The 26,799-nt window shown below is 40.5% G+C and overlaps 2 protein-coding genes across 5 annotated transcripts in view; one reads left to right on the plus strand and one right to left on the minus strand.

The window, feature by feature from the left end:
• SNX25 (sorting nexin 25) overlaps positions 1-581 on the plus strand; it is a 97,926-nt gene extending 97,345 nt beyond the window's left edge. For all 4 annotated transcript variants that reach the window (XM_060407059.1, XM_027962727.2, XM_027962729.2 and 1 more), the window contains one exon: positions 1-581. In XM_060407059.1, coding sequence (XP_060263042.1) covers positions 1-81 — 81 coding nt within the window. In that variant the 3' untranslated portion in view covers positions 82-581.
• Positions 364-25,824, minus strand: LRP2BP (LRP2 binding protein). Its single transcript, XM_027962730.3, has 8 exons — positions 25,719-25,824; positions 24,884-24,996; positions 20,371-20,484; positions 8,192-8,334; positions 8,006-8,111; positions 6,873-7,096; positions 5,322-5,496; positions 364-3,362 (listed from the first exon to the last, which is right to left on the minus strand). Exons 1-8 carry the CDS (start codon positions 25,822-25,824, stop codon positions 3,297-3,299), a joined length of 1,047 nt encoding a protein of 348 aa, XP_027818531.3. The 3' UTR covers positions 364-3,296.
• Positions 25,825-26,799: the final 975 nt, after the last annotated feature.

Consider the following 26,799-nt stretch of genomic DNA (forward strand, 5'->3'; position numbering starts at 1 on the left):
GTGCTGATGGAACTGCTGCTAACTGAATTGTGTCCTGAGCTGAGAACTCATTTAGATCAACTTAAAGCTTGTCCGGTTTGAGACTGCACAAATAAACCACCAGAGAAATGTCTGTACAAATAGACATGAAACATTTTCCTCTTTTCCACAGAGGGCTTGACTGAGAACCATACTGAACTTTTAGTTACCTCCCTGTAGTTTTATGTGAATTAAGCAGAATTGGGGAGGAAACTTGATGCTGTATATTAGGCAAGAGAAAAAAAAAAACCACTTGTTAATTATTTTTATTTTAATATAAATCCTTTAAAGGACAACATACTGTTTGAAATATAAATGTTGATATGTGATAAGAACCTAGGAAATATTTTAAATATTTATGAAGTTTTGTTTTAAATGAAGAACTCTGAACATTGTACAGTTAATCTCCTCACTGAGGACTCTGAACATTCCTCTATTCATGTGTACTGAATATTGTTGTGCAATGCTTTGTGTGAAGTTATTGTGAAAATTTTCCTGTCTTTATTTTTACCAAAGATTTCCCATAGTTTAAAGCATTTGAAGCAATAAATTATAAAAATGAATCAGCGCTCTGATGTTTAAGATGCTTGTCTCCTTCTCTCAAAAAAAAAAAAAAAATGTGAAACACTGAAGGCCGTTCAGATAAATATCAAGTGCCTTGTTTGTAGAAAATGTTTGCATAGGAGTTCTTCTGTAAGGATGTATAAAGGTTGTGCCATTCTCCCAGAATGAATGTGAAAAATACGATTTTTAGTTGAATGAGAAGAGCCAAATGGGTGCTTAAAAAGCTGTATTTGGGATGTGGGATGGGAGCTAAATTTTGAAAGACAGGCAGGAATGAGATGGGGAAACAGAGAGGAGGGAAGTTACTTCATGCTGCTCATAATTTGACTGTGCCATCAAGTCTTGGGGACTAGGAGGGGCATCATGTGTACAGATGTTGCTTTGTTTTCAGTAGTAGGGCATGGATAAGGGACTTAATTTTCCTGGGTTTTACCATTTATTATGCAGTGATAAGGAAACACTTCCCCTTCCTACCCGCCAGGAATACTGAAAGAAACTAATTAAGCAGAAGTTCAGTTTGAAATCCATGAAAGAAAAATACTATGTAAATGTATATTAAAATGGTATTGATTATATCATTGTTAGAGCATACCTGCCAAGTTCTTGATATAAAACGTAAGTTCTGAAAGAGAAATGATTAAAAATTAGTAAAGCAAATTTTATCTCTGAGATTCTGTTAGCTACAGCTCTTTGATCCTTTTCTCAAACCAAGATATTGTACTTGGAATTATCATTCACAGCGACATAGAGAAGACATTCGAGAAGAGAAGCAGAGTGAGGTCAGCAAGCCCCAGGAACCTCACAGCAATTACTCGAAGTGTCCATCTTCTGTAATTAAACCAGAGCTGTTTTGACTTCTCAATCTTAAGTCTTACATTTTCATAAGTTATCAACTATAAGGACTTAACCAAAGTTTAGATTTTTCTTTTTTCGAAAACAGTTAATGATCTTGACGCTTCACCTCCCTTAAAGACTGACTCCAATCACAGGTCAAGGTATGCATCATGGCTGGCGGCAGTGGTATTAATGGTTTTCAGGGGCTCACTTGGGCTAGACGTGCCAGCCTTATGGCAACTACAGTAAACTGAGATTTTAACTTCTGTGTTGGATTCACTTAGGACATGCAAGCATAGCATATCACAAAATATGCCATGTCAGATGCCTACCTTTAGGGTTTCTCAAACCTGTGTCCTGATGGCCGTTGAAGTCGTCTTCACTCTGGAGACTGAAGAGTGACCTATTAAAGGTGCCATTAAAGTCCCCATATGCAAAAAAATAATAAAGTCCCCATACGCGGCCTTATTACATTTCTGTTTAAGATTCTTAGAGGCTCCAGGAAATGGACTGAGTGTGGAGAAGAAAATATCACTTGGGAATATGGATCTTCAAATAACTGAAGGAATGTTCTATGGATGCTATTAAGAAAACAAGAGCAAAGCAAGTGGGTTTGTACTGTAGAATGATTTAAGTTAGGTTTTTATGAAATCTTGTAGTGGGCTAAAGAAATGGAAAAGTTGTTCCTGGGGGAGAACAGAGTCTTGAGTAGAGATCTGAAAAGGAAAGGACTGGTTTTCAGGGATGGTTTAAGTTTCTACTCTAAGAGATTTAAGGAGAAGTATATGGCCTAAAGTTTGTTGAAATTTCTTCCCTTTAGATAAAGACAAAATGAAGTTCAAGTAATATAGACAAACCAGAACATGAAACAAAAGCGGGTAGTTTTGTGCCATTTAATAGTGCGTTAGTGACCAGCACCTACATATTAATTGTATTTTACCAGTGCTAAGATGAGTTCTTACTCACTTTAGAAAGGATGGGTGTGATTTATAAAATAAAGCCAAAACATTTACAAAGAAGGTGTCGTTTGGGTATCTTAAACAATACTTTCAATATTTATTTTACAGATGTGTATTTCCTTTAAAATCTTTTGTGTATGGATTCTATTTTTTCTGTCAGCTTTTGCCTTTGTAGATGTAACGGATAAGGAAAGCCTCTTGCTGATTTAACAATTTCTAGGTCTTATACTGGTAGATGATTTGAGATTTTATCTTTGAAATACACTGAGGGTTTTAAAATGTAGACAAGGACTTGAAGTTCAAAGAGACATCTTGTTTCAGTATAGTAGTTTTACTAAGATGTTTAGGGGAGGATATAGAGAGGCAAAATTGTAAGCAGTTCCTTAAACCCACTTATTTTCAAATCTAGATTTCTAGTTTTCCCTTTCAATTTGGAATTTTCTATTTTAAAGTTTTAGATGACTGAATATTAAAAATTCACAAAACTAAAGATTAAAGAAATTTAAAGAATTAAACTTTGTCATTTTTGGGGTAAGTTTGTAGCACTTATACTATTAAAGCTAAGACTGCATCAAGTATTTCAGGACACTATTTAAGAATGGAAAAAGTCACTGGCTTTACAGAATAGTTTTCAATACCTGACACATTCTGGGCCACTCTCTAGACTAAGAGTTGGATCTCTGAGGACTCTTCCTGCAATTTGATCTTGTTAGCTATGCTTCAAGTTGTATTATACAAATTCAGGAATGAAGGTATCATGCCATCATGATACCATTAAAATACCCAGGTTACCATGCCACCATTGAAATACCCAGGTTAATCTAATGTGCGAGGCAGAAAACATAGCTATTATAAAAATTATAAAAATACATACATTCTAAGCTGTTAGAATCGATGATCTTTGTTGAAATGCATTGTGATCTAAATTCTTTGATGAATAAGTAAAGTGTGAAGTTCATCTGCCAATGCAGGATTCAGACGACAAGCCTTCAAATTCAGAGAAAGTTATTTAGACATATTTTGGACTGTTGAACCTTTTGTTTTTAAGAAGTAGAGTACAGTGATTTAAGGGAATTTTGTAATTAAAATACATTTCTACTCTAATTGCTTAATTAGGGGAATTCAAGATAACCTTCACAAAATAGATCATACTAAAAATAACCATGCTATTATCATTTGGGGGAGAGAGAATTTTCAGTGCCCAAAATAATGAATTTACACATTGATGTGAATTATTAATTAAACTAGAAAGCATTACTATTTGACCTCAAACTTGCTATCTCATGTGAATAGTAGCATGGATAATTTTTAAATATATGGTTTTGTTATGCCTAAATCAGTGATAAGGTGCATAATTTCATAGTATGTCAAGACTTTGAAAGACAGAAGGCACCTCGCCCAAACCTCACTCCCTGCAGAAACTGTCTCCTTAGTCCCCTCAACAGTGGGTCACTGGGCACCTGCTTGCTGCCCTCCCCTTCCCATAACTGCCTGGGCTGTAAGCCTCTCCCCACTGTGCCTCTCTTCTAGGACAGCCTCACAGTCTGCTGAAGACCACCACTGAAGCCCCTCAAGTCCTTTTTCTCAGAGTAAAATGCTTAGAATTTCCCTTATTGTGCCTCATCTGATGTGATTCCAGACCCTTCACGAGTATACTTTTAAAATGCAGAAAATTTAGAGGAAGTATCTCCCATAAAATCCAGTGACCAAAACTGAGTAATGGGTCTGTCTTATCTCCCAACCTAAGGAAAACAGTTTTACAGTTGTACCTGTTCATTATGCTGTTTTGTTTAGGATGAACATGTACCACATTTCTGGATATTTTTCACCCAGAGTTCTCTTTGCTTATGTCTACTTGGAAAGGACACCTAGTACAGAATCTAAAACTGACTTGGTTTGGAAACTGGTATAATAAAAGAATATTTAGATTTTTAAAAAGACAGCTGTTACCCATACTCATAGAATGGTGTAATGGTAGATATCTCAAAGGTTAGTTGTATTTTTGTACCATATTCTGATATTTGTGTTGATATGGGTTTAATACTGTGGACATTTAATTTCCAACAAAATAATTTAGGGTTCCAAACTTGCCAACACATTGCAACCTCCTGGGGAACTTAAATCTGCCCGTGTCCACTCTAGGACATTAAATTGTTCTGAAATAAGGCCTAGGTTTTGGGATTCTTAAGAGATCCCCATGTGATTTTAACATGCAAATAATTTTGAGAACCACTGCTATAACATAATCAGATTTTTAGGCAAGGGACTTAGAAAATTCTTCTTTGCTCTGTTCTCCTGCTCCAGCTGAACAATTTGTGTATTATGCAAATGTTTATGATCTACTTCCAGTTTGGACTTATGGATGTCATGGACCTAAAGTGTACAATTCTTTGCTTTCTTTTTATTAAAAAATGAACTTGCAGTTACTATTCATAATGACTGCCTTTCTCACTTCCTCTACAGTTTTTAACAGTTGCATTTAAATGTGAAATCTATTTGGTATAAATAAACTGAGCACATGGATTAAAACATGAAAAGGCTTATTTTAACTGGTTGTAGTAGATGTCATGCATAAAGAAACCTTAATGAATTGTACTCTAATGTATACAGAAGGAAAATAGAGATTCATACTTTTTCTGGGTGAACTAAGGCATGCTTGTGCAGGCCTTAAGGTCTTAGTGCTGAGCCTTAGGCTGCAGACAGTGAAATAGAATAATTTGCATCAATAGAAATGTTACCATCTGAGCTTAATTATGTTAGAAAAAGAATGAGAAAATTGTCTGCAAACAAGCTGCATGTCTGACAACTTCTGGGTAGACAGAGGTTATCTGCATAGTAAGTAAAAAAAAACCACTATAAAAAATATTTTATAAATGTTTTATAAAAGTCTCAACTAAAAACCTAGAAATTCTAGTTGAGTCCATTTATGTTTGTGATAGGGCTTACTTTAGAATAATAGCATTTAGCTGTCGCCTCATCCTTTGTGACCCCCAAGCCGAGCTGCAGACAGCGCGCGTGGTAGAAGGAGGCCAGGGCCATGCCTCTGATGATGAATTCCGGGAGACAGTCCGTGACCTGGGCTATCATGGGGATGTCGTGAACCTCATCATAGTCAGCGATCCTGGAACACCCAGTTGTCAGATTTAAAAACACTATCACTTATGGTTTACATTTTTATAAATGCATCCAGAAATTGTCCTTGTGCCCCAAGTGGTTTCCCTAGCGTTTCTACAAGTTTTAGAACTGCTGTGTGGGGAAGGGTAAATACAGTCAACTAACACAAGTGGAAGAGGGACTAACCACAGTGGTTACTTTATAGCCCCTCTAGGATTACAGTTGTCAGGCTTAATAACCACTAGAAAACATTAAGTTTAAAATATTACTACAAAAACTCTTACCACTTTGCAGATTTAAACAATGGAAAGAAAAGCAGTCTTCTGTCTCTCTGGGTATTTATACATCAGCCTTGAATTTGGACTTCAGTCACAGAGGACCAGAAAACACATTGAGAAACTTGCACATCTATGTTAGTGGGCAATAAAAAGCCATTCTTTATAACCCAGATACAGAGATGGACAATTATATGGAAGAGTCCATTCCATGTCAGCTGTGATACTGTAGGAAACAGGAACATGGACAATAATGGAAAGTTCCAAAGATTTTTAAAGGACTATTTGAAGTCTTAGTTTTACCCAGGTGGGCACTTGGGAGATCTGAGACACTGGAGACCACACTGTCAAGTGGCCTGCCGCCGGAGCCCATGATGCTGGGGAGGTGAGGGCAAAAGACGGTGCTTCATCCTCCAGTGTAGCTGTCCACTTCACACTGGGTGCCTGTGGGCTCTGCGGGAGGGCATGTGGGGAGGGAGATGTCAGCATGGCCTTACAGCCATTCTAGAGGACATCACGGTCTCTTTCTCCTGGCATGTTGCACTTGTGCATTGTGGATAAAGACGGGAAAGTACACAGCCTCAAAACAAATTTCCATATCCTTTATGTTAGTGTTGAGTCTTTTAACCATTCTCATTTTGCTGTCCTCATCAAGCTACAGTGTAACAGAACAAGTTACAGAACCTGTGGCTGAGGGTGTAGGAAGAAAAAAATTCTCATGTGCCAAGCTATGTTACATGCTTTATATTCACTATTATTTTGAATCAAGAAGAAAATACTTCTGCAAGATTGCAAAAGAACAACTGGTGCCCTCAGAAGTAAGATTTGCTTAAGATCACTTAGCCGGCATATAAAGCAAAGAGCACTGAAATCATGCAGACTGATGGCACAGATGTTTCATCAATCACTATCTGATACGGTAGCCATGGGCTATGTGTGTCTGTTGAAATTAAAATCCAGTGAAAGTTACAGGTTAAGTCCTCAGTTGCACTGGCCACTTTGCAAGTGCCAATAGCCATCATTTCCAATACTGCAGTGAGTTCTATTAAACAGACCAGGCACAGAACATCTAGTAAGTTTTGTAAATACTTTTATCCAGCTTACTCACCTTTTGGAAAACGCAACACACTTTGTAAAGAACTTCATCTTATAGTAATATTCCACGAGATTCCCTTGAGCATAGACGTTGCCACGCTCCGCTGCTTCCCTCAGGCAGTGCAGGGCGGCCTCAGTATCCTGGCGAATACCTTGTCCATAGAAGTACATGAGCCCCAGGGCACCCTGGGACTCCAGGTTTCCATTGCCACAAGCTTCTGAATGCCAATAAAATGCCTAAGAAAAAGCACAATTCCATAGTATTCACCAGGTGGAATTTAATTCATCTCTAGGACACAGCTCCAGCCTCTTGAACACAGATCAGGCTGGCACCAGTTTCACAGGCCTCAAAGAGGGTGCTGAGGGAGGCTCCCCTTTTCTCTCCCCACAGTGCAGGCCAGGTCACTGGCTTGAGCTCAGCTATTCAGGTTTTGGGATTTTCAAGTTTTCCAGAGGAAGCACAGAGAAGGTGGGAAACAGGAGCCAAGTGTCTGAAAGGCTTTGTGAAGCGGCACAGCAAGGAGACCAGCTGATGACGTTAGATGGCGGCCATCTCTCAGGCCCACCTGGAGCTCTGTCAGGACCAAAAACAACCAAGGACACAAACTTGCATGTGGCACATCTGCCCTGTGAGTCTGAGTTCACAGGGATTTCCAGGTAGCTGTTCAGCTATCTGCCAAGGATCTGGCGGTGGGGGGGTGGGGGGGTGGGGGTGGGGGTGGGGTGGGCCCAGGGAGCGGGTGGTGGTGGTTACGTGCCTCCTACAAGCTTGCCTTGAACGCCTCATTTCCTCCTCCCTGTAAGATTTCTTGGCAACAGCTCCCATCACTGATGATTAAGAGACTGTACTAACTCACCCTCCTCTTAACCTTTTATGGTAGAGTATATTGTAGGTGTGTTTTCCTCAGCACACAAAGTGCTCATATCTGTGGTCTCCTTTGGTAGAAGGAGGCAGCATTCATGGTTGAAGAAAGGGCAAGATGAGCTTGGAGATCCTAATATGTAAGTTTCCTTTACATTTTAAAGAATTATGAGCTATACAGGACTACGTGCTTATTCCTCACCATCCTCCATTCACAGAAGGAATAGTGAACCAAATATTAATCTACACATGATACTACAGTTTATCAAATGCACCGCTGTTACCTTCTCCAGCTCTCTGGGCTCCTTTGTTGAGTAATACAATCCTAGGATACTCTGAGCCTTCACACTAGCTTTTGGGTTTCCATTGTCTGCAGCAAAAAGCCACAGTCTAGAAGAGAAGGAGAAGGTGAGTTATTCTTTGTTTAGAACATTTGATTGAAACAAAATCTTGTTCTTAGGCCAGATTACCTTTCAGCTTCCTTGTCCGATCGTTTAACACCTTTTCCTTCATAATAAGCTCTTCCAAGGTTGTAAGCTGCTGCAAATTTTAAGTGTCTTGCTTTGGGGCATGGAGAATCAACAATTTTCTTCATATACTCCACTCCTTTTTCCTTCCACAAAGGAAAAGAACAAGACAGAAAGTCTCAGTGTAGTTTTACCCAAATTCCAGTTTAGTTTTACCAAAACTAAGTTTTCTGACAATGCCATGAAGTGTTCCCGCTCTGACATGATGCAGAGTCTCGAGTCTGTACCTAACAGTATGGTTGTCCTGGAGTTTGCAGAACTAGAAGTAAAGTAAAAGTCCATCTCCCAAGTCAGCGTTCCTAGGAGCTCTGGGATGTAAGGCATTCCTCCCATATTACAGCTTCCACAATTGCATCACGTCTCAATGAGTGCCTTTGTCTCTTCTCATGGTCCTTATTTTGAATCAGCACAGTTCTTAGAACTTGTCAAAGTGTAAGAATAACCAGACACTTTCAAATTTTTAACCCTTACAGGATGCATGTGAGCCCTAAACCCTGTCTTCTTTAAGCACGCTTTCCCTAGCCATGCTCAGTGATAAATTTATATCTACTACACTCATCTTCATATATGTCTGTGTAGTTACAAAACACAGACGACATCCTCAGTTCAGCTCAGTCACTCACTCATGTGACTCTTTGCGACCCCATGAATTGCAGCACGCCAGGCTTCCCTGTCCATCACCAACTCCCGGAGTTCACTCAGACTCACGTCCATCAAGTCGGTGATGCCATCCAGCCATCTCATCCTCTATCATCCCCTTCTCTTCCTGCCCCTAAATCCCTCCCAGCATCAGAGTCTTTTCCAATGAGTCAACTCCTCGCACGAGATGGCCAAAGTACTGGAGTTTCAGCTTTAGCATCATTCCTTCCAAAGAACACCCAGGACTGATCTCCTTCAGAATGGACTGGTTGGATCTCCTTGCAGTCCAAGGAACTCTCAAGAGCCTTCTCCAACACCACATTTCAAAAGCATCGATTCTTTGGCACTCAGCCTTCTTCACAGTCCAACTCTCACATCCATACATGACTACTGGAAGAACCATAGCCTTGACTAGATGGACCTTTGTTGGCAAAGTAATGTCTGCTTTTGAATATGCTATCTAGGTTGGTCATAACTTTCCTTCCAAGGAGTGTCTTTTAATTTCATGACTGCAATCACCATCTGCAGTGATTTTGGAGCCCCCCAAAATAAAGTCTTTGACACTGTTTCCCATCCTAACTGCTAATAAAAGGCTTGCCCTGCCTCCAAAAACCCAGACACTAACTGTTTACCAAACCAGGTTCCTCTTGCCCAATGCCCAGCAAGCCAAAACACTGAGACACCAAGGTTTGCAGCAAGGAGGGTTTACAAGGCAGCCAAGTAGATGGGAGAACAAATCTCAGATTCCTGCATACAAGAGGTTTTGAGTATTTATGGGATGAAGAAAGCAGCCACTGGAGGCCTGGGGCGCATGGGGAAAAGTGACTGGAAAAAGGTGTGGGAGTCTTTGTTCTGTGCAAGTGTACCTAAGCTATAGGGCTCCACATGTTCAAAAGGTCACCAAGCAATGGATACTTGGGCATGCCCAGATGAAGGGCCAATGGTTCCATCCCGTCTGAACCAGCTCAGCTCGAAGGAGACATACCTGACTCCAGGTTCCTAAAAGGAGCTCGGGCAAGCATCTTGTTTAGGCTACATGCTGCCTGGGAGACATACCAGTCTTCAGAGCACCTGGATTAGTGAAGGCAATCGAAATGGATTTGAACGTGGTTTCAGTCCCCGCCTTACCTTTTGACCATTTCTCACTCTTGAGGAAAAGGGGCAAGGACAGCTCTGGCTAATTCCTGCTGAAAAGGCCTAACATGGGCCTGAATCAGTCTCTTAAGCACTTATTTGAGAATATGTTCCTGGTTTCAAGTGAACATCTTTTTTAATGTGGATGATTTTTAAAGTCTTTATTGAATTTGTCATGACATTGCTTCCGTTTTATGCTTTGGCTTTTGGGCTGGGAGGCATGTGGGGTCTTAGCTCCCCAACCAGGAATCAGACCCACACTCCCAACACTCGGAGGTGAAATCTCAACTGAATCACCAGGCAAGTCCCTCAAGTTAACATTGTGATCCCAAACAAATATCACTTATGCACCAGCTGTCAGGGTATTCACAGGCCCAACACTGGTAATAAAAATTGTAGATAAATATGTAGCAGGTTGGGAGTGGGGACAACTATGTACCCTCTGAGGGCACACAGAATACCAGACATGTTAAAACTTAAGACTCTCATCCTTGGGGATTTTAACTGGGACACAGCGAGCCAGGGATCTCTGTCTAATAATACTTTTTACCTATTGGAGTGTCTTGATCATTATCAGTTGATGGAAACACTCAGATAATATGGAAGGGACACAGGCTGGGAAAGTAAAGTGTGGTTTCTGAAATATCCTCACCAAACAGAACCTTGGCAAGGGGAGATGCCAAAGGTTTGGTTTTGTTTTTTTATTCTGAGGACAAGAGGAGAAGACCAAATTTTCACTTAGTCAAGAAAATACAAAGGATAGGAAATTTAGGTCACAGTGATGTTAGGGATGGTCAACAATTAATGACAGACACAACTAAGGGGTCAACATGATCAAATACAGAAGGTTTTGGATGACAGCCAAAAGGTAGAGAAATTACCTACTTTTGCCAAAGACTGAAAAATTCTGATCACTGAACTATCCTTCCGAGCCTGGGAGGTTATAAACAAAGAGAAAGCGGAACAAAAAACAATCCGATAACTAATGAGTTATTTAAATTGCTCTCTGAATTTTACTTTCTCAAGCCCACCACCACAGCAACCCCATTCACCTTTCTTTCCTCTTAAGTTCCTCAAGAGAAACTTAAGATCTGTTGGGGGGTCACTGGCCCCCTGGGAGCGGCTGGGGTTGATATTCCTGCTGCAGCGTGGTTTCCCTCTCCTGGCCAGTTCCTCATAAGGTCCCGGTTGTTGAAGATGGAGCTGGGCTTCACAATGTTTATTCTCCACAACTTCAGTCTAGAGGTTCATTATCTCCTCCTTTAAGAACTTCTGAAAGGGGTTTTGCTGTGCATCCAAAGCTGAGGACCCAAATTTGCAGAAGCCGGCCACTCCCAGAGATTCCTGCAGCAGTCTCTTGGTGGGGGCTGAAGCTCTGCCTAGAGCTCCCCTTCTGTCAGAGGGCAAGTCTCTGTCCTTATGAGACAAATATCAAAATGCAAATATTTACCAGAGGGCTGAGAACTCTGCTTTTTCTTGGATACCTGATAGCCTCGTTCAACCAAAAAGGCTGAAATCAAAATCATGTTCTGGCAACTTCGCTGGTGGTACAATGGATAGGAACCTGCTTGCCAGTGTAGAGCACACAGGTTGGATCCCTGGTCTCGGAGCAACTAAGCCCATGTGCCAACAACTATTGAGCCTGTGCTCTAGAGCCTGGGAGCTGCAACTACTGAAGGCCGCACGCCTAGAGCCCATGCCCAGCAATGGGAGAAGCCACCGCAATGAGAAGCTCAAGCACTACAACGAAGAGGAGCCCCTGCTCACCGCCAGCAACAAAGACCTAGCATAGCCAAAAAAATAAAGAAATAAAAATCATATTCTGGTCTCAAGTGTCCTTTGTCTTACTGGTAATCTGAATACCATCCTACCTCCCTCATTTAGTTGAGGGTCCCTTAATCTTTTGCCACGATTTCTCCAAATATGATCGCTGAAGTTTTAAATCCTTGAGGAAGTACTGTCTGGCAGTACTGTTGTTTACCTTAGTATCAGATCTTCCCACTTGAAAGCAAACAACTCTCAGGATTTAAAACAAGGACATGCAAGAAAAATCATCTGTCACCTCTCATACAGTAGACCCACACTTTGCGGACAGATCAGTGACAGTGCAGGGCTTAGGGACTGCCCCATGAGCCTCTTTTACAATCTGACTGCTCTTAAATCTTGTACAAGCTGACTTCAGGTGATGCCCTAACTTATATAGGCCTAGCTCTCTGCTCTTGCTGATCTCTTGTCCACCCAGGCCTCTGGACTCTTCTTTGCAATCTCTCCTGGAATAGCTGCAGGCTCTTCTTTTTGGGGTACAGCCTGCAATTTGCAAGCCTGCTCTGGTGGCACTTTAATGCTCATTTGCCCAGGTGCAAAGGTAACTCTGGTATTTAGTAAATCTCTCAGATGGGGAATGGGACATTCAGGCATATATATAAAGTTATGCTTTTTCCCCATCTGACAGTCTAGCTCCTGGAAAAAAAAAAAAAAAAGGCATTTTCAAGGCTTGTTTGGACACCTCAGCTCAATCCCCAGTAGCCAATTCCTAACATTTAGACAGTCAGACACACATGGACAAGCAAGACTAAAACAAAACTATGGCCCTGGGCCTGTGACCCAGATACAGAGGCCTGTAACTGTCTGTACTGTCTGCCAAAGTCCCTCCAAGTGGGCCTCTGGTCCATGATCCATTCAGGGTTGCAAAGACAATCTAGGCATAGTTATGTTTCTTTAACGAAGTTACTCACCCAAAGAAATCTTCCAAAGCCCAAAACCTCCAAAATATGTTACTGAAAATCAGGTCTGACTGCTCACTGCTCAGAAGCCAATACTTGACAGAAAAGTCTGGTGGAAAGGAAAGTTTTTTTTTATTCTGGAGGCCAGCAGTGGGAGAGAACGGTGGACTCAAGTCTGAAAGCCAACTCCTTACTGACAATCAGTGGGCAAGAACTTTTATAGTTGGAGAGGGGGCCGCATGCAGAACAGCACCGTCAGTTCTGACAGTCATCTTGAAATTGGTCATGAAGTGGTATGGTCAGTGTCATCTTGATTGTTTTAAGTACACTTAATCTTCAGTTCCAGGGTTTGTTTGTTCCCATTTCTTTGGGGCCAGTTCTCATGGCTAGTCTGGTCATCATGTATTTAACTTCTTCCACCTGGTGGCAGTTTCAGTGGCTACAAAACAGCTCAAGGGCTGTGGTTTAGAATATTACCTGTAGCCCTTGAGGAGGAACTGAAGGGCCCTGGCTTCGTTTAATGACTGAAGTAGTGTAATTTGGTCTTGTTTTCCTTTGCTTCAACATTTTCATTTCTCTGAATTCATTCTTTGACGGAAGTTTTTCTCCACACTAAAGGCAGGCAGAGGATGCGGGGATGGGGAGCAAGGGCCATAGGGTCTGCTCGTCCCCAGGTCCTCAGCGCCTGCAAGGGGCTAACGAGCCACAGGTGAAAGGTTTATTTTTACTTACCTCTTGGCTGGCTCACCACATCTGTTACCAAGCTAGATTTGTCTTGCCAGACACACTGTAAGCCAAACGCTGAGACACAAAGGTCTGCAGCAAAAAGAGGGTTTATTTGCAAGGCAGTCAAACCACAAGACAGGAAGAACAAACCTCAAACCAGCTTCCCAAGGCAAGTGGCTCCAGGTAGTCACAGGATAATGAATAACACAGCATGGCAGTTGGAGGTGTGGGGAGCGTGGAGGGTATGGGGAAAGGTGCGGTGACTGGTGGATAATTTTCGCTCTGTGCAGGTGTAACTAAGCTACAGGCTTCGGCACATTTAAAAGATCACCAAGCAATGGACACCTGTGGATGCCTAGCTGGAGGGTGGGGGGCCCGATCCAGTCTCAACCAGCTGCTCAAACTAGATGCAGCTGACTCCCAGTTTCTAGACAACCATTTGGGTAATGGTTTACGGTTTATGCTCATGCTGCTTGGAGGGCGTGTTAGCTTTAAAACAACCTTGACAAATGAAGGCAGGTGAAATGGACTTAATCCTCAGTTTCAAAACCTTCAAAAGTCACTCCAAAGAAAAAAATTATATTTAACAGTCATGTACAGTTGTGTACACTTCATTCTAACTTTTACCCCTCACTGCTCTCTCAAAATGCTGTTCTTGGCTAAACACCACAGTAAAAGATGAGAAAATGAAGTGTTTTACTGAGTCCCAGATCACATGGATCTATTTCTGTGAGTGTGTGAAGTAGATGTCTACTATTCCCCTCCCCAGCTTGTTAGTAAGAGAGAACTTAGGGTACAACTAGACTGGAGTGACAGGTTTGTGCAAATCCTCCCACAGATGGCAGTGATTAAACCGGGACCAACATATAGAACCACTTATTAAAGGCACTAGGAAGTTTACCAAAGCAAACATAAACTGGAAAAGGAATAACTCTTGAAAACTGCAACTGAAAGCGATCCTTGAAATTCAGTAAACCCCAGAGAGGATACACAAAAACCCTCTCCGAGGCACACATCATAGTCAAACTGCTGAAAGCTACAGACACCTTGCAAGCAGCCAGAGAAAAAGGCCACATTACATACAGGAAACATAATACAGAGCTTCCCTGGTGGTTCAGATGGTAAGGTATCTGCCTGCAATGCAGGAGACAGGGGTTTGATCCCTGGGTTGGGAAGATCCCCTAGAGAAGGGAAGGACAACCCACTCCAGTATTCTTGCCTGGAGAACTCCATGGACAGAGGAGCCTGATGGGCTATAGTACATGGAGTCACAAACAATCGGACACGACTGAGTGACTAACACACAATACTAACACACAAACAGACTGACTTCTCATGAGAAACCAGGAGATTTTAGAATGGCATTTTTAAAGTGGAGTAAGAAAGACCTCAACACCAAAACAATTCATTAGAAATGAAGGTAGATTGAAGACATTTTCAGGTACTCACAATTGGAGATAACTCATCACCTGCACATTATACAAAAAATGCTCTTTAAAGGAAGTTTTTCAGGTGGAAAAGAAATGGAATACAGTGCCAAATGGGAACCCACCTTGATAGGAAGGACTGAAGAGCCCCAGAAATGGTAAATATGTACAAATATAAAAGATAAACAGCCACATCTATACATCAGTTCAGTTCAGTTCAGTCACTCAGTCGTGTCCGACTCTTTACAACCCCATGAATCGCAGCACACCAGGCCTCCCTGTCTATCACCAACTCCCGGAGTTCACTCAGATTCACATCCATCGAGTCAGTGATGCCATCCAGCCATCTCATCCTAGGTAGTCCCCTTCTCCTCCTGCCCCCAATCCCTCCCAGCATCAGAGTCTTTTCCAGTGAGTCAACTCTTCGCATGAGGTGGCCAAAGTACTGGAGTTTCAGCTTTAGCATCATTCCTTCCAAAGAAATCCCAAGGCTGATCTCCTTCAGAATGGACTGGTTGGATCTCCTTGCAGTCCAAGGGACTCTCAAGAGTCTTCTCCAACACCACAGTTCAAAAGCATCAATTCTTCGGTGCTCAGCCTTCTTCACAGTCCAACTCTCACATCCATACATGACTACTGGAAAAACCACAGCCTTGACTAGATGGACCTTAGTCGGCAAAGTAATGTCTCTGCTTTTGAATATGCTATCTAGGTTGGTCATGACTTTTCTTCCAAGGAGTAAGCGTCTTTTAATTTCATGGCTGCAATCACCATCTGCAGTGATTTTGGAGCCCAAAGAAATAAAGTCTGACACTGTTTCCACTGTTTCTCCATCTGTTTCCCATGAAGTGATGGGACCAGATGCCATGATCTTAATTTTCTGAATGTTGAGCTTTAAGTCAACTTTTTCACTCCCCTCTTTCACTTTCATCAAGAGGCTTTTCAGTTCCTCTTCACTTTCTGCCATTATGGTGGTGTCATCTGCATATCTGAGGTTATTGAGATTTCTCCCAGCAATCTTGATTCCAGCTTGTGTTTCCTCCAGTCCAGCGTTTCTCATGATGTACTCTGCATATAAGTTAAATAAGCAGGGTGACAATATACAGCCTTGACGTACTCCTTTTCCTATTTGTTACCAGTCTGTTGTTCCATGTCCAGTTCTAACTGTTGCTTCCTGACCTGCATACAGATTTCTCAAGAGGCAGGTCAGGTGGTTAGGTATTCCCATCTCTCTCCGAATTTTCCACAGTTTATTGTGATCTACACAGTCAAAGGCTTTGGCATAGTCAATAAAGCAGAAATAGATGTTTTTCTGGAACTCTCTTGCTTTTTCCATGATCCAGCAGATGTTGGCAATTTGATCTCTGGTTCCTCTGCCTTTTCTAAAAACAGCTTGAACATCAGGAAGTTCACGGTTCACGTATTGCTGAAGCCTGGCTTGGAGAATTTTGAGCATTACTTTACTAGCATGTGAGATGAGTGCAATTGTGCAGTAGTTTGAGCATTCTTTTGCATTGCCTTTCTTTGGGATTGGAATGAAAACTGACCTTTTCCAGTCCTGTGGCCACTGCTGAGTTTTCCAAATTTGCTGGCATGTTGAGTGCAGCACTTTCACAGCATCATCTTTCAGGATTTGAAATAGCTCAACTAGAATGCCATCACCTCTACTAGCTTTGTTCATAGTGATGCTTTCTAAGGCCCACTTGACTTCACATTCCAGGATGTCTGGCTCTAGATGAGTGATCACACCATCGTGATTATCTGGGTCACTTGTGTGTATTTATTTTTTCCTCTCAATTTCTTTCCAAAGATATATGATTAAAGTAAACATAACTATTTTGTATTTGGGGATTTATAATGTAAATTTCAAGACATTTCAGGTCTACCACACAAAGCACATTTGCTTCAACCAGACTCTGGGCCAAATTAGTCTCAAGAACAACTCAGTAAATTTATAAAGTGATAAAAATTAAAAGAATTTGCTCTTTGTTCCTTTACCTTGGGGTTAACTGAAGAGACTTACAGAAGCCAGCTTCCTTTTTGCTCCTCTGGTCTCCAACTCCACTCTACTTTGTGGAGTTGCCATATCCCAACCCACTGAATCTACCCATTTTCCTTATCTTTCCACACCTTCATGTTCTTCCCACATTACCAGCTTATTCTATATCTGTCACTGTCCTCATTCCTTTGTCCCTCTTTCCCTCCATGACACTCACTCATGAGGCACATACCCTATTTCTCCCTACTCTGCTGTACTTAAACCATTGAACATGGCTGGAAAAAAAATAACCATACTAACAGGTCCTTCTTAAAATTTATGACTACAAATTTTAGAGCAAGCTCTCAGCCCTCACAAGTAATACTATCAATTTGTTTCAACAATAGTCTCTCCCACTTATCTTGAAGAGGGGATACTATTTCAAACCTTCTTTCTCTTCAAACTTCTGCTCTCCCTGCTCCCACTCCTCAGCCTCAGCTCATGGCTTCGATTTTTAAAATATTTTTTTTATAAAAAGTATGGAACAGTTCATGAGTTTGTGTGTCATCTTTGCACAGGCTCTGCATACATGCTGCTAAAGCAAACACATGGCCTCACTTTTATTTCACTGAGAAAACAGAAAGAATGGAAAGTAACACCAAATCTATGAATTTGATTCATAGATTCAAATCTGATTCATCATTTAGGGAGAGGCAGACAGCTGGCTATGTGGATCTCAGAATTAGTTTCTGGTATGAAGACAATGATCAGAAAGTTTTTAAAAGTGTCAGCCATGGGACTGGATGAGCCTACTCAAGGAGAGAGTGAAAGGAGAAGGAGGCAGGAAGGGCTGAGGCCAAGGTTCTGACATATTTCAACATTAGATGGGAGAGAAGCAGCTAGCACAAGGGTCTGAGGAGCGGCTGTGAAGAGGCAAACAGAAAAAACTGTATTTCAGATATACAAACAATGGTAGAATGATGTGTGCGAAGTATGAGGGAGAATCAGATGAACTAAAGATATCTCAGATGCTAAGGGGGGAGGGTGTTGCAAGGAGGGTGTGGTCAGCTGTATTAAATTTGGAGTAAATGCAGGCAATGTAGTAACGGATAATGTAGGTTACTAAACTTTCAAAAATTAAACTATACATAGGTTACAATGAGTATCTTACAATTAATGCAAATATTTATTTTTACCATTCATTTCATCATACGGTACAATGATTATAAATATGGAAAAATGAAGAATTTCAGGAATTGGAGTATGGTCCTCATTATTAGCTTTATACAAGATAAAGTCAGGGAGGAAAATGCTTCTTGGACACTTACTCCATGTGCCTTGTGTTAGTTATTTTTATGTGTTGTCATCCAATCTCATTAACAACTATGTGAGTTAGGTTAATGAGTTTTAATTTTTATGCTGCCTCCAATGGATTAACCTGGTAATGTATCCTTAAAGCTTTGTACTGATAAAAGTTCTGAGACCATGTCTGGACTTAGTTACTCTTTGTAGCTGATTGGGTTGTACTCAATCATCAAGGCTGGCCATGACCAAAGGCTAGGGGAAAATGACAGATGTATCTCTGAGGTTATTTATCTTCATTTTACAAATAAGGACACTAAAGCTAGAAAAGTTGGCTTCAAGCTCAACATTCAGAAAATTAAGATCATGGCATCTGGTCCCATCACTCCATGGGAAATAGATGGGGAAACAGTGGAAACAGTGTCAGACTTTATTTTTGGGGGCTCTAAAATCACTGCAGATGGTGACTGCAGCCATGAAATTAAAAGATGCTTACTCCTTGGAAGAAAAGTTATGACCAACCTAGATAGCATATTCAAAAGCAGAGACATTACTTTGCCAACAAAGGTCCATCTAGTCAAGGCTATGGTTTTTCCAGTAGTCATGTATGGATGTGAGAGTTGGACTGTAAAGAAGGCTGAGCACCGAAGAATTGATGCTTCTGAACTGTAGTGTTGGAAAAGACTCTTGAGAGTCCCTTGGACTGCAAGGAGATCCAACCAGTCCATTCTGAAGGAGATCAGCCTGAGATTTCTTTGGAAGGAATGATGCTAAAGCTGAAACTCCAGTACTTTGGCCACCTCATGCGAAGAGTTGACTCATTGGAAAAGACTCTGACGCTGGGAGGGATTGGGGGCAGGAGAAGAAGGGGACGACCGAGGATGAGATGGCTGGATGGCATCACTGACTCGATGGATGTGAATCTGAGTGAACTCCGGGAGTTGGTGATGGACAGGGAGGCCTGGTGTGCTGTGATTCATGGGGTCGCAAAGACTCTGACACAACTGAGCGACTGAACTGAACTGAAAGCTAGAAATAAGTTTCCCAAGATTGTAGTGCTAATAGGTGGCGAAACCAAGATTTGAAACCAGTCGTAAAGCCAAAATTTGAAAGCCTGATGTACTTTCACATTTTAGAATTTGTAATAGACCTGTATAGACAGGACACTTCGCAAGTGAATACAGGGAAATTAAATTCTAAGTATCTTTGAAAATTTTAAAAATAAATTTCATAGGAAATTTCTTTGTAAGATGAGGCAAAAAAAGGGGAAAGAATTTAAAAATGAAAACCATAAAGCATAGAGAAAATTGTATTACTGATCTCCAAATCTCATAATTTAACTTATTCTTTCATCTTTGAGCATGACAAAAATATGAGGCCTAAAAATACTATTGATATACAATAGATTATTAGACAAGTATTTAAATGAAAATGTAGACTATTATCTATTGACAATGAAGGACATTCAAAACACAGGTGGAAAAAAAAGATTACAATACAGTATGTATACTTGGCCTTATATTTAAAAATGTAGGTGTGTATACACATAATTTTTTTCTGCATAGGGTAATACATGAAAGAATATACTCTAAAATAATAACTATAATAACTTCATATTTGATAGGAAAATTTGGAGTGATCTTAATTTTGCTTATTTTCTAACTTCTCTCCATGTTCATGTAGCTTTAAAGTAACCTTTAAGAAGAAAGGAAAACATTTTAAAACATAAATGTTATTGATGGCTAATGGTAGCAAGGAGGGGGCAAAAAGAAATTTTGTTTTCATGTAAATGCTGAAAGAACAGATAATTATTTAAATACGAGTACTGCTGCTGCTGCTGCTGCTAAGTCGCTTCAGTTGTGTCTGACTCTGTGCGACCCCATAGACGGCAGCCCATCAGGCTTCCCCGTCCCTGGGATTCTCCAGGCAAGAACACTGGAGTGGGTTGCCATTTCCTTCTCTAATGCATGAAAGTGAAAAGTGAAAGTGAAGTCGCTCAGTCATGTCCGACTCTTAGCGACCCCATGGACTGTAGCCTACTGGGCTCCTGCGTCAAGAGTATTGGAATGGGGTGCCATTGCCTTCTCCAAAATATGAGTACAGATATGTATTATTAAAATATAAATAATTTTAAATATTACGAATAATCCAGAAACCATGAAATCTTAAACACTGAACAAAACAATCACTTACAGAGTCTGTGGCTGTCCCCAGGCCATCATAATACATCACTCCTAGCTGGTAAGTTGCCTGATGATCCTTTTCCTTGATTTCTTCAAACTGTTCTAATGCTTCTTCATACCATCCCTGTAAGCTCCCGGGAAATATTGAATTATTTTCTTTATTATCTTAAAGTAATCACAGATACTTAGTTCCCACCTAAATCTAGCTAGCAGCACCAAATAAAACAAAAAAAGACAGAAAGAAAATTATAGAATTTACAAGTGAGCCATTGACAACAACCAACACACTATAAAAATCAGTAAAATAAACCTAAGCATGGTAACTGAGGGAAGTAATGAGGAGGAACCTAGGAGAGGCTTTCTTTGACTTTCACTCTTATTCTTGGCTATTACTGAACTACCCTCTAATGATAGCCTAGCTCGGTACTCATCCCAGCCTGCCATATCATTCATCACTCCCAGAATCTGAGAAACTTCAGAGTTGGGGCCAAAGTATCTGAGAAAAGATAAGCATCAGGACATCTATTATTATTAAATATCCACTCTACTATGGCTTTTCCAGTTTTGCCATTTTCTAGCTAAAGAAGACACAGAAAAGCAAATGTGTGATTCTCAAAAATTATTCTTCCTCCCATATGTCCTATAGAAACCTCCATGTCACAAGTCATTCATTTAAGTCTCCTTAGCATCATAGGATATAATAAGAAATATGCTAAAGTGTAAGGAACAAACATGGAGCTTGTATCTTAATCCTCCATGGAAAATGCCTTAAAGAATAAATCATTTGAAACAATGGAAAAAGAGTCTCTGAGTTGAAAGGTCAATACTAGGATGAGAAGGCCTGACAAAAACAACTTTTGGAAAACACAGAAACTACTGAATTTCTCTTTTCCTAAACTGTAATTAATCAACAAATTGATAAAATTAATAAAAATTGCACCAAAATGCTAACAATAAGTAAATGACTTGTAAAGCCATTCTCTTTTCTGGCTAATGTTTGGCCAAGATATGAAGGCTGGAAAACTCAGAATACTCTATACAGAGAAAGAGAAGAGAGGACCTTACAGTTCTTGTGATTTTAAATGTCATATACATGCTGGAAAAATCTCAGATATATATTTACTTTCTGACTTTTCTTTTGAGATCTAGAGTATTACATGTAGTTTCTACTTTGAAACCTTATAGTTGGATGACGATGGGGAATCTTAAACATAAAATGTCCAAAAACTGAACTCTTGATGGTTTCCTCAAAACTCACCCACTTCTCCATTTTTCAGTCCATGCCACCATTCCTTGTATCTCCAAAATAAATCCAGGACCCAGTTCCACTGCCACCACTCTGGTCAAGACCACCATCCTCTCTTGCCCCAACTAGTATAATTTCTCTCTAAAACTGGTCTTGGTTCTATGGGGTCCCTTCCAGTCCATTCGTCACAGTCTCAAAACACTTCCAACAGCTTCTCACTACTTTTGAAACAAAGTTTGTCTAGAGCCCTTCAGTTCAGTCGCTCAGTCGTGTCCGACTTTTTGCAACCCCATGGACTGCAGCATGCCAGGCCTCCCTGTCTATCACCCACTCCTGGAGCTTGCTCAAATGCATGTCCATTGAGTCAGTGATGCCATCCAACCATCTCATCCTCTACCATCCCCTTCTCCTCCCACCTTCAATCTTTCCTAGCATCAGGGTCTTTTCCAGTGAGTTAGTTCTTCACATCAGGTGGCCAAAGTATTGGAGTTTCAGCTTCAGCATCAATCCTTCTAATGAATATTCAGGACTGATTTCCTTTATGATGGACTGGTTGGATCTCCTTGCAGTCTGAGGGACTCTCAAGAGTCTTCTCCAACACCATAGTTCAAAAGCATCAATTCTTTGGCGCTCAGCTTTCTTTATAGTCCAACTCTCACATCCATATGTGACTACTGGAAAAACCATATCTATAACAAGATGGAGCTTGTTGGCAAAGTATTGGAGTTTCAGCTTCAGCATCAATCGTTCTAGTGAATATTCAGGACTGATTTCCTTTAGCATGGACTGGTTGGATCTCCTTACAGTCCAAAGGACTCTCAAGAGTTTTCTCCAACACCACAGTTCAAAAGCATCAATTCTTCCACATTCAGCTGTCTATGGGATCGCACAGAGTTGGACACGACTGAAGTGACTTAGCTGCAGCAGCTTTCTTTATAGTCCAACTCTCACATCCATACATGACCACTGGAAAAACCATAGCCTTGACTAGATGGACCTTTGTTGGCAAAGTAATGTCTCTGCTTTTTAATATGCTCTCTAGGTTGGTCATAAGTTTTCTTCCAAGGAGCAAGCATCTTTTAATTTTATGGCTGCAGTCACCATCTGCAGTGATTTTGGAGACCCCCAAAGTAAAGTCTGTCACTGTTTCCATTGTTTCCCATCTATTGGCCATGAAGTGATGGGACCGGATGCCATGATCTTAATTTTCTGAACGTTGAGCTTTAAGCCAACTTTTTCACTCCCCTCTTTCACTTTCATCAAGAGGCTCTTTAGTTCTTCTTTGCTTTCTGCCATAAGGGTGCTGTCATCTACATATCTGAGTTATTGATATTTCTCCCGGCAATCTTGATTTCAGCTTGTGCTTCATCCAGCCCAGAATTTCTCATGATGTACTCTGCATATAAGTTAAATAAACAGGGTGACAATATACAGCCTTAATGTACTCCTTTTCCTATTTGGAACCAGTCAGTTGTTCCATGTACAGCTCTAACTATTGCTTTTTGACCTGCATACAGATTTCTCAAGAGGCAGGTCAGGTGGTCTGGTATTCCCATCTCTTTCAGAATTTTCCACAGTTTGTTGTGATCCACACAGTCAAAGGCTTTGGTATAGTCAATAAAGCCATAGTAGATGTTTTTCTGGAACTCTCTTGCTTTTTCCATGATCCAGCGGATGTTGGCAATTTGATCTCTGATTCCTCTGCCTTTTCTAAATCCAGCTTGATCATCTGGAAGTTCACGGTTCATGTACTATTGAAGCCTGGCTTGGAGAATTTTGAGCATTACTTTGCTAATGTGTGAGATGAGTACAATTGTGCAGTAGTTTGAGCATTCTTTGGTATTGCCTTTCTTTGGGATTGAAATGAAAACTCACCTTTCCAGTCCTGTGGTCACTGCTGAGTTTTCCAAATTTGCTGGCATATTGAGTGCAGCACTTTCACAGCATCATCTTTTAGGATTTGAAATGGCTCAACTGGAATTACATCACCTCCACTAGCTTTGTTCGTAGTGATGCTTCCGAAGGCCCACTTGACTTTGTATTCTATTCACATTGTAGAGTTCACCAAAGTCTTCATCTCAGAAATGTTGCATTTGTTTCCCCTTCTACCTGGAATGTACTTTCCTGTGGCTGTTTGCATTGCCCGTTTCCTTAAGTTTCAGTTTCAACAACAGGTCTTTCTTCCCTACCCCTAAGTTATTCTGTATCAGAGTAGCCAGTTAATTGCTTTCATAGTATTTTTAATTTATTTGTAATCATATATTAACTTGTTTTCCTACTCTTGACTATAAGCTCCATAAAATGGGGACCATTCTAATTCCCTCACCACTGTATAGTTAGTACCTCGCATAATAGTAGCAAATACTTATAAAGCACTTATCAAGTGGCAGGCCCTATTAGTCAGTATTTTTACAATTAATATATCCTCATAATAGCTCTATGGCACACATATTATTACCCTTCCTTTAGAGATGAGGAAACTGAGGCACTCAGAGGTTAAGCCTTTGTGTCCAAGGGTATAGTTAACAAGCAATAGAACCGCAATTGAACCCATGCTCAAAGCTGAAAAATCATTTCTTAAACATTATGCTACGTGATCCTCAGAGTGACAGGTACATGATGAGTCCTCAACAAATATTTGTTGTCAGAATGAAGGAAGGAGCTATAAAAAGATTAGCAAGTGGGATATAGGTGAAGGGTACCCAAGCATTCAAGAGATAGTGAGGGGCTGGGGACAGCTGGTCCCTTTTTGCATCTTCCCTTGGGGTTCAATGAACAATTGAAGCTATCTTGCTGAAGCTGGAGTGTTATCTTGCACAGGTGTACCTAGACCTACTTTGTAAATCTCACCATAATGTGGATAAAGAGGGAAATTCTCTCCTTAATCCATAGAGAAACTTACTTAAAGCTACCTTTAAGTACTATTAACTGATAAGAATCAGGATTTTTAATTGTTAATAATAAGAAAATATTTTACAAATGACACTGAATATTTTAGCAAAATATAAAAATTAGACTTTTTATTTATTATGTGCAAATGGATTTCATAACAAAATGACTCCCATAAATGACATTTATTAGAATGACTTATGGAGAAAGGTTGAATAGCTCTGTAAGCTGGGACCAACATATCATGCTCAAAGCCACAAAAACAATCTAGGGAATTTGACAGAGCTTCCCTAGCTTAACAGTGGTAAGGAACTCTATAGGAAACTTTGCTATGAAGATCTAACAATGGCTTTATATGAAATGAAAACAAATCCACAATAACTGGTACCTCTTCAAAATACAGTTGACCTCGTAGAAAATATGCCATAGTATCCCCTCTTCTTATCCTTTCCTTCAAAAGCTGCAAGGCCTTATCCACCAAATTAGCATGGCTGTAATGATCTGGTTTTTAAAAAAGTAAAGAATTCCATTTTTACCCATACAATGTGAATTTTTTCTCTTAAAGTAATAAAGTATATAGAATTCATCTGACACTGTTTATACTGGTTTCCTTCCTAGTTCTCATTCCTAAAACTGACCTCCTTAGTTCAAGGAAAAAGCACCACCTTAGAAAAAAGAAAGTGCTATCACAATACCAGACATTGTACCTTATATAATTAAGAAGTGTATTGGTGGGCTGTCAAACTAACCCTCTTTCCTACTAGGCAGGAGCTCTAGCAATGTAGTCTGTGTGGAATTCTTTAGACAAAGCTGGCCTCTGTGTGAAATTCTTAATTTCAGTCTTAATTAGAGCTACTCTAACTAAATGAGCTAACCATCCCCAATTTTTTTTAGGTCTATAGAAAAAGAAATGGTAGCTTTAAATGCCTATTTCAAATAAAGTATGGTACCATCCTCTCTAACAGAAGTGACATCTGGCTTCTTTTTTCAAGAAGGGTGTTCTAAAGTCCTGAGAGTAAAACCAGGAGCAGGATCTCATGATGAAACTTCTTCATTGATGATCTGCTACCAGATAAGCTGGGTAGCAATTCCACAAATTCTTACAGAAAAGCTAGTAAGGACTGTAAACCACTTCCTTGCCAGGAATAAGACTCATATTTCCTGTCTCTTTTGCTCTGGTGTACGTAATTAACTTTAAGTGAAAATACTATCAGGACTTGTACCAGTCTTTTCCTTTCTCCACTGGAAGATTTTTGCATTCTTAGCAGCGAAGTGGGATAGGGAAGTATAAGAGGGGTTCTTGGGCAACTTTTCACTGGTCAACTTCATCCTGTCTCCACAGTGGGTATTCTGTAAAAGAGAATAAAATAATAATATGGTAGAAATATCTTCCTCCAGGAAAATGCACCAAGAGATTCCATTTCCACTTGACAGAAAGAGCATCCTCCCCGCATCACTGAGGGATAGGGCACCAAACTAATAGCTCTGGTATATGAGCATTCCTTCTTAAGAAAATAGGACCTTTCACAGCTACGAGCAGCACAGCCCTTGTCCATGTCTGTTCCCACCACATGAGGTCAATGATCAGAGCTATCTGCAAGTCCTCTCTGGCTGTGAAATCACATGCTCTAGCAAATCCTGTCACCCACCACAGCTGCTGCCACTAGTAGGAATTGGTGACACTGCTCATAGGTACAGTTCTTGTGCACCGGTATCTTCCCATTAACTGAAGCTCATCAAACTAATCCATTTTAAATAAAGGCACCTGTCTATTTTACCTGGGAATACACTTTATTTCAACTGTGTTGTTCAGTTTTATCTTTCCATCTGTATTGGGTTTCCATGTTATAAGGTGGATCACAGTTGAACGGAAAATCAGAGCCTTCATATAAAATGTAGAGGCCACCTCATGTGGGATGAAGGAGTCCAGGTTGGTCTAGGCTGAGGATAGTGAGACTGCAAACTCAGTTGTTGCTACGCTTTTTTGTTTACTCCATGGAATTCCACTGTTACAGCATGCTCTCACCAATCAGGAACAAGCTTCCGGTAAAGCTTCCTGATTGGTGGTGAACTCAATAGATCTTTAGAATGACTGGAAAGCCACAATCATACAATTTTATGATACTATTTTGGACAATAAATTGCTTTATGAGAAGGGAATGGCAACCCACTCCACTATGCTTGCCTGGAGAATTCCATGAAGAGAAGAGCCTGGTGAGCTACAGTCTACAGGGTCGCAAAGAGTCAGACATGCCTGAATGACTAACACACACAATGAGAATGAAGTGCAGAAAGGGAGATAAA

This window comes from Ovis aries, chromosome 26 (genome assembly GCF_016772045.2).
Source record: "Ovis aries strain OAR_USU_Benz2616 breed Rambouillet chromosome 26, ARS-UI_Ramb_v3.0, whole genome shotgun sequence".
Lineage (NCBI taxonomy): Eukaryota > Metazoa > Chordata > Mammalia > Artiodactyla > Bovidae > Ovis > Ovis aries.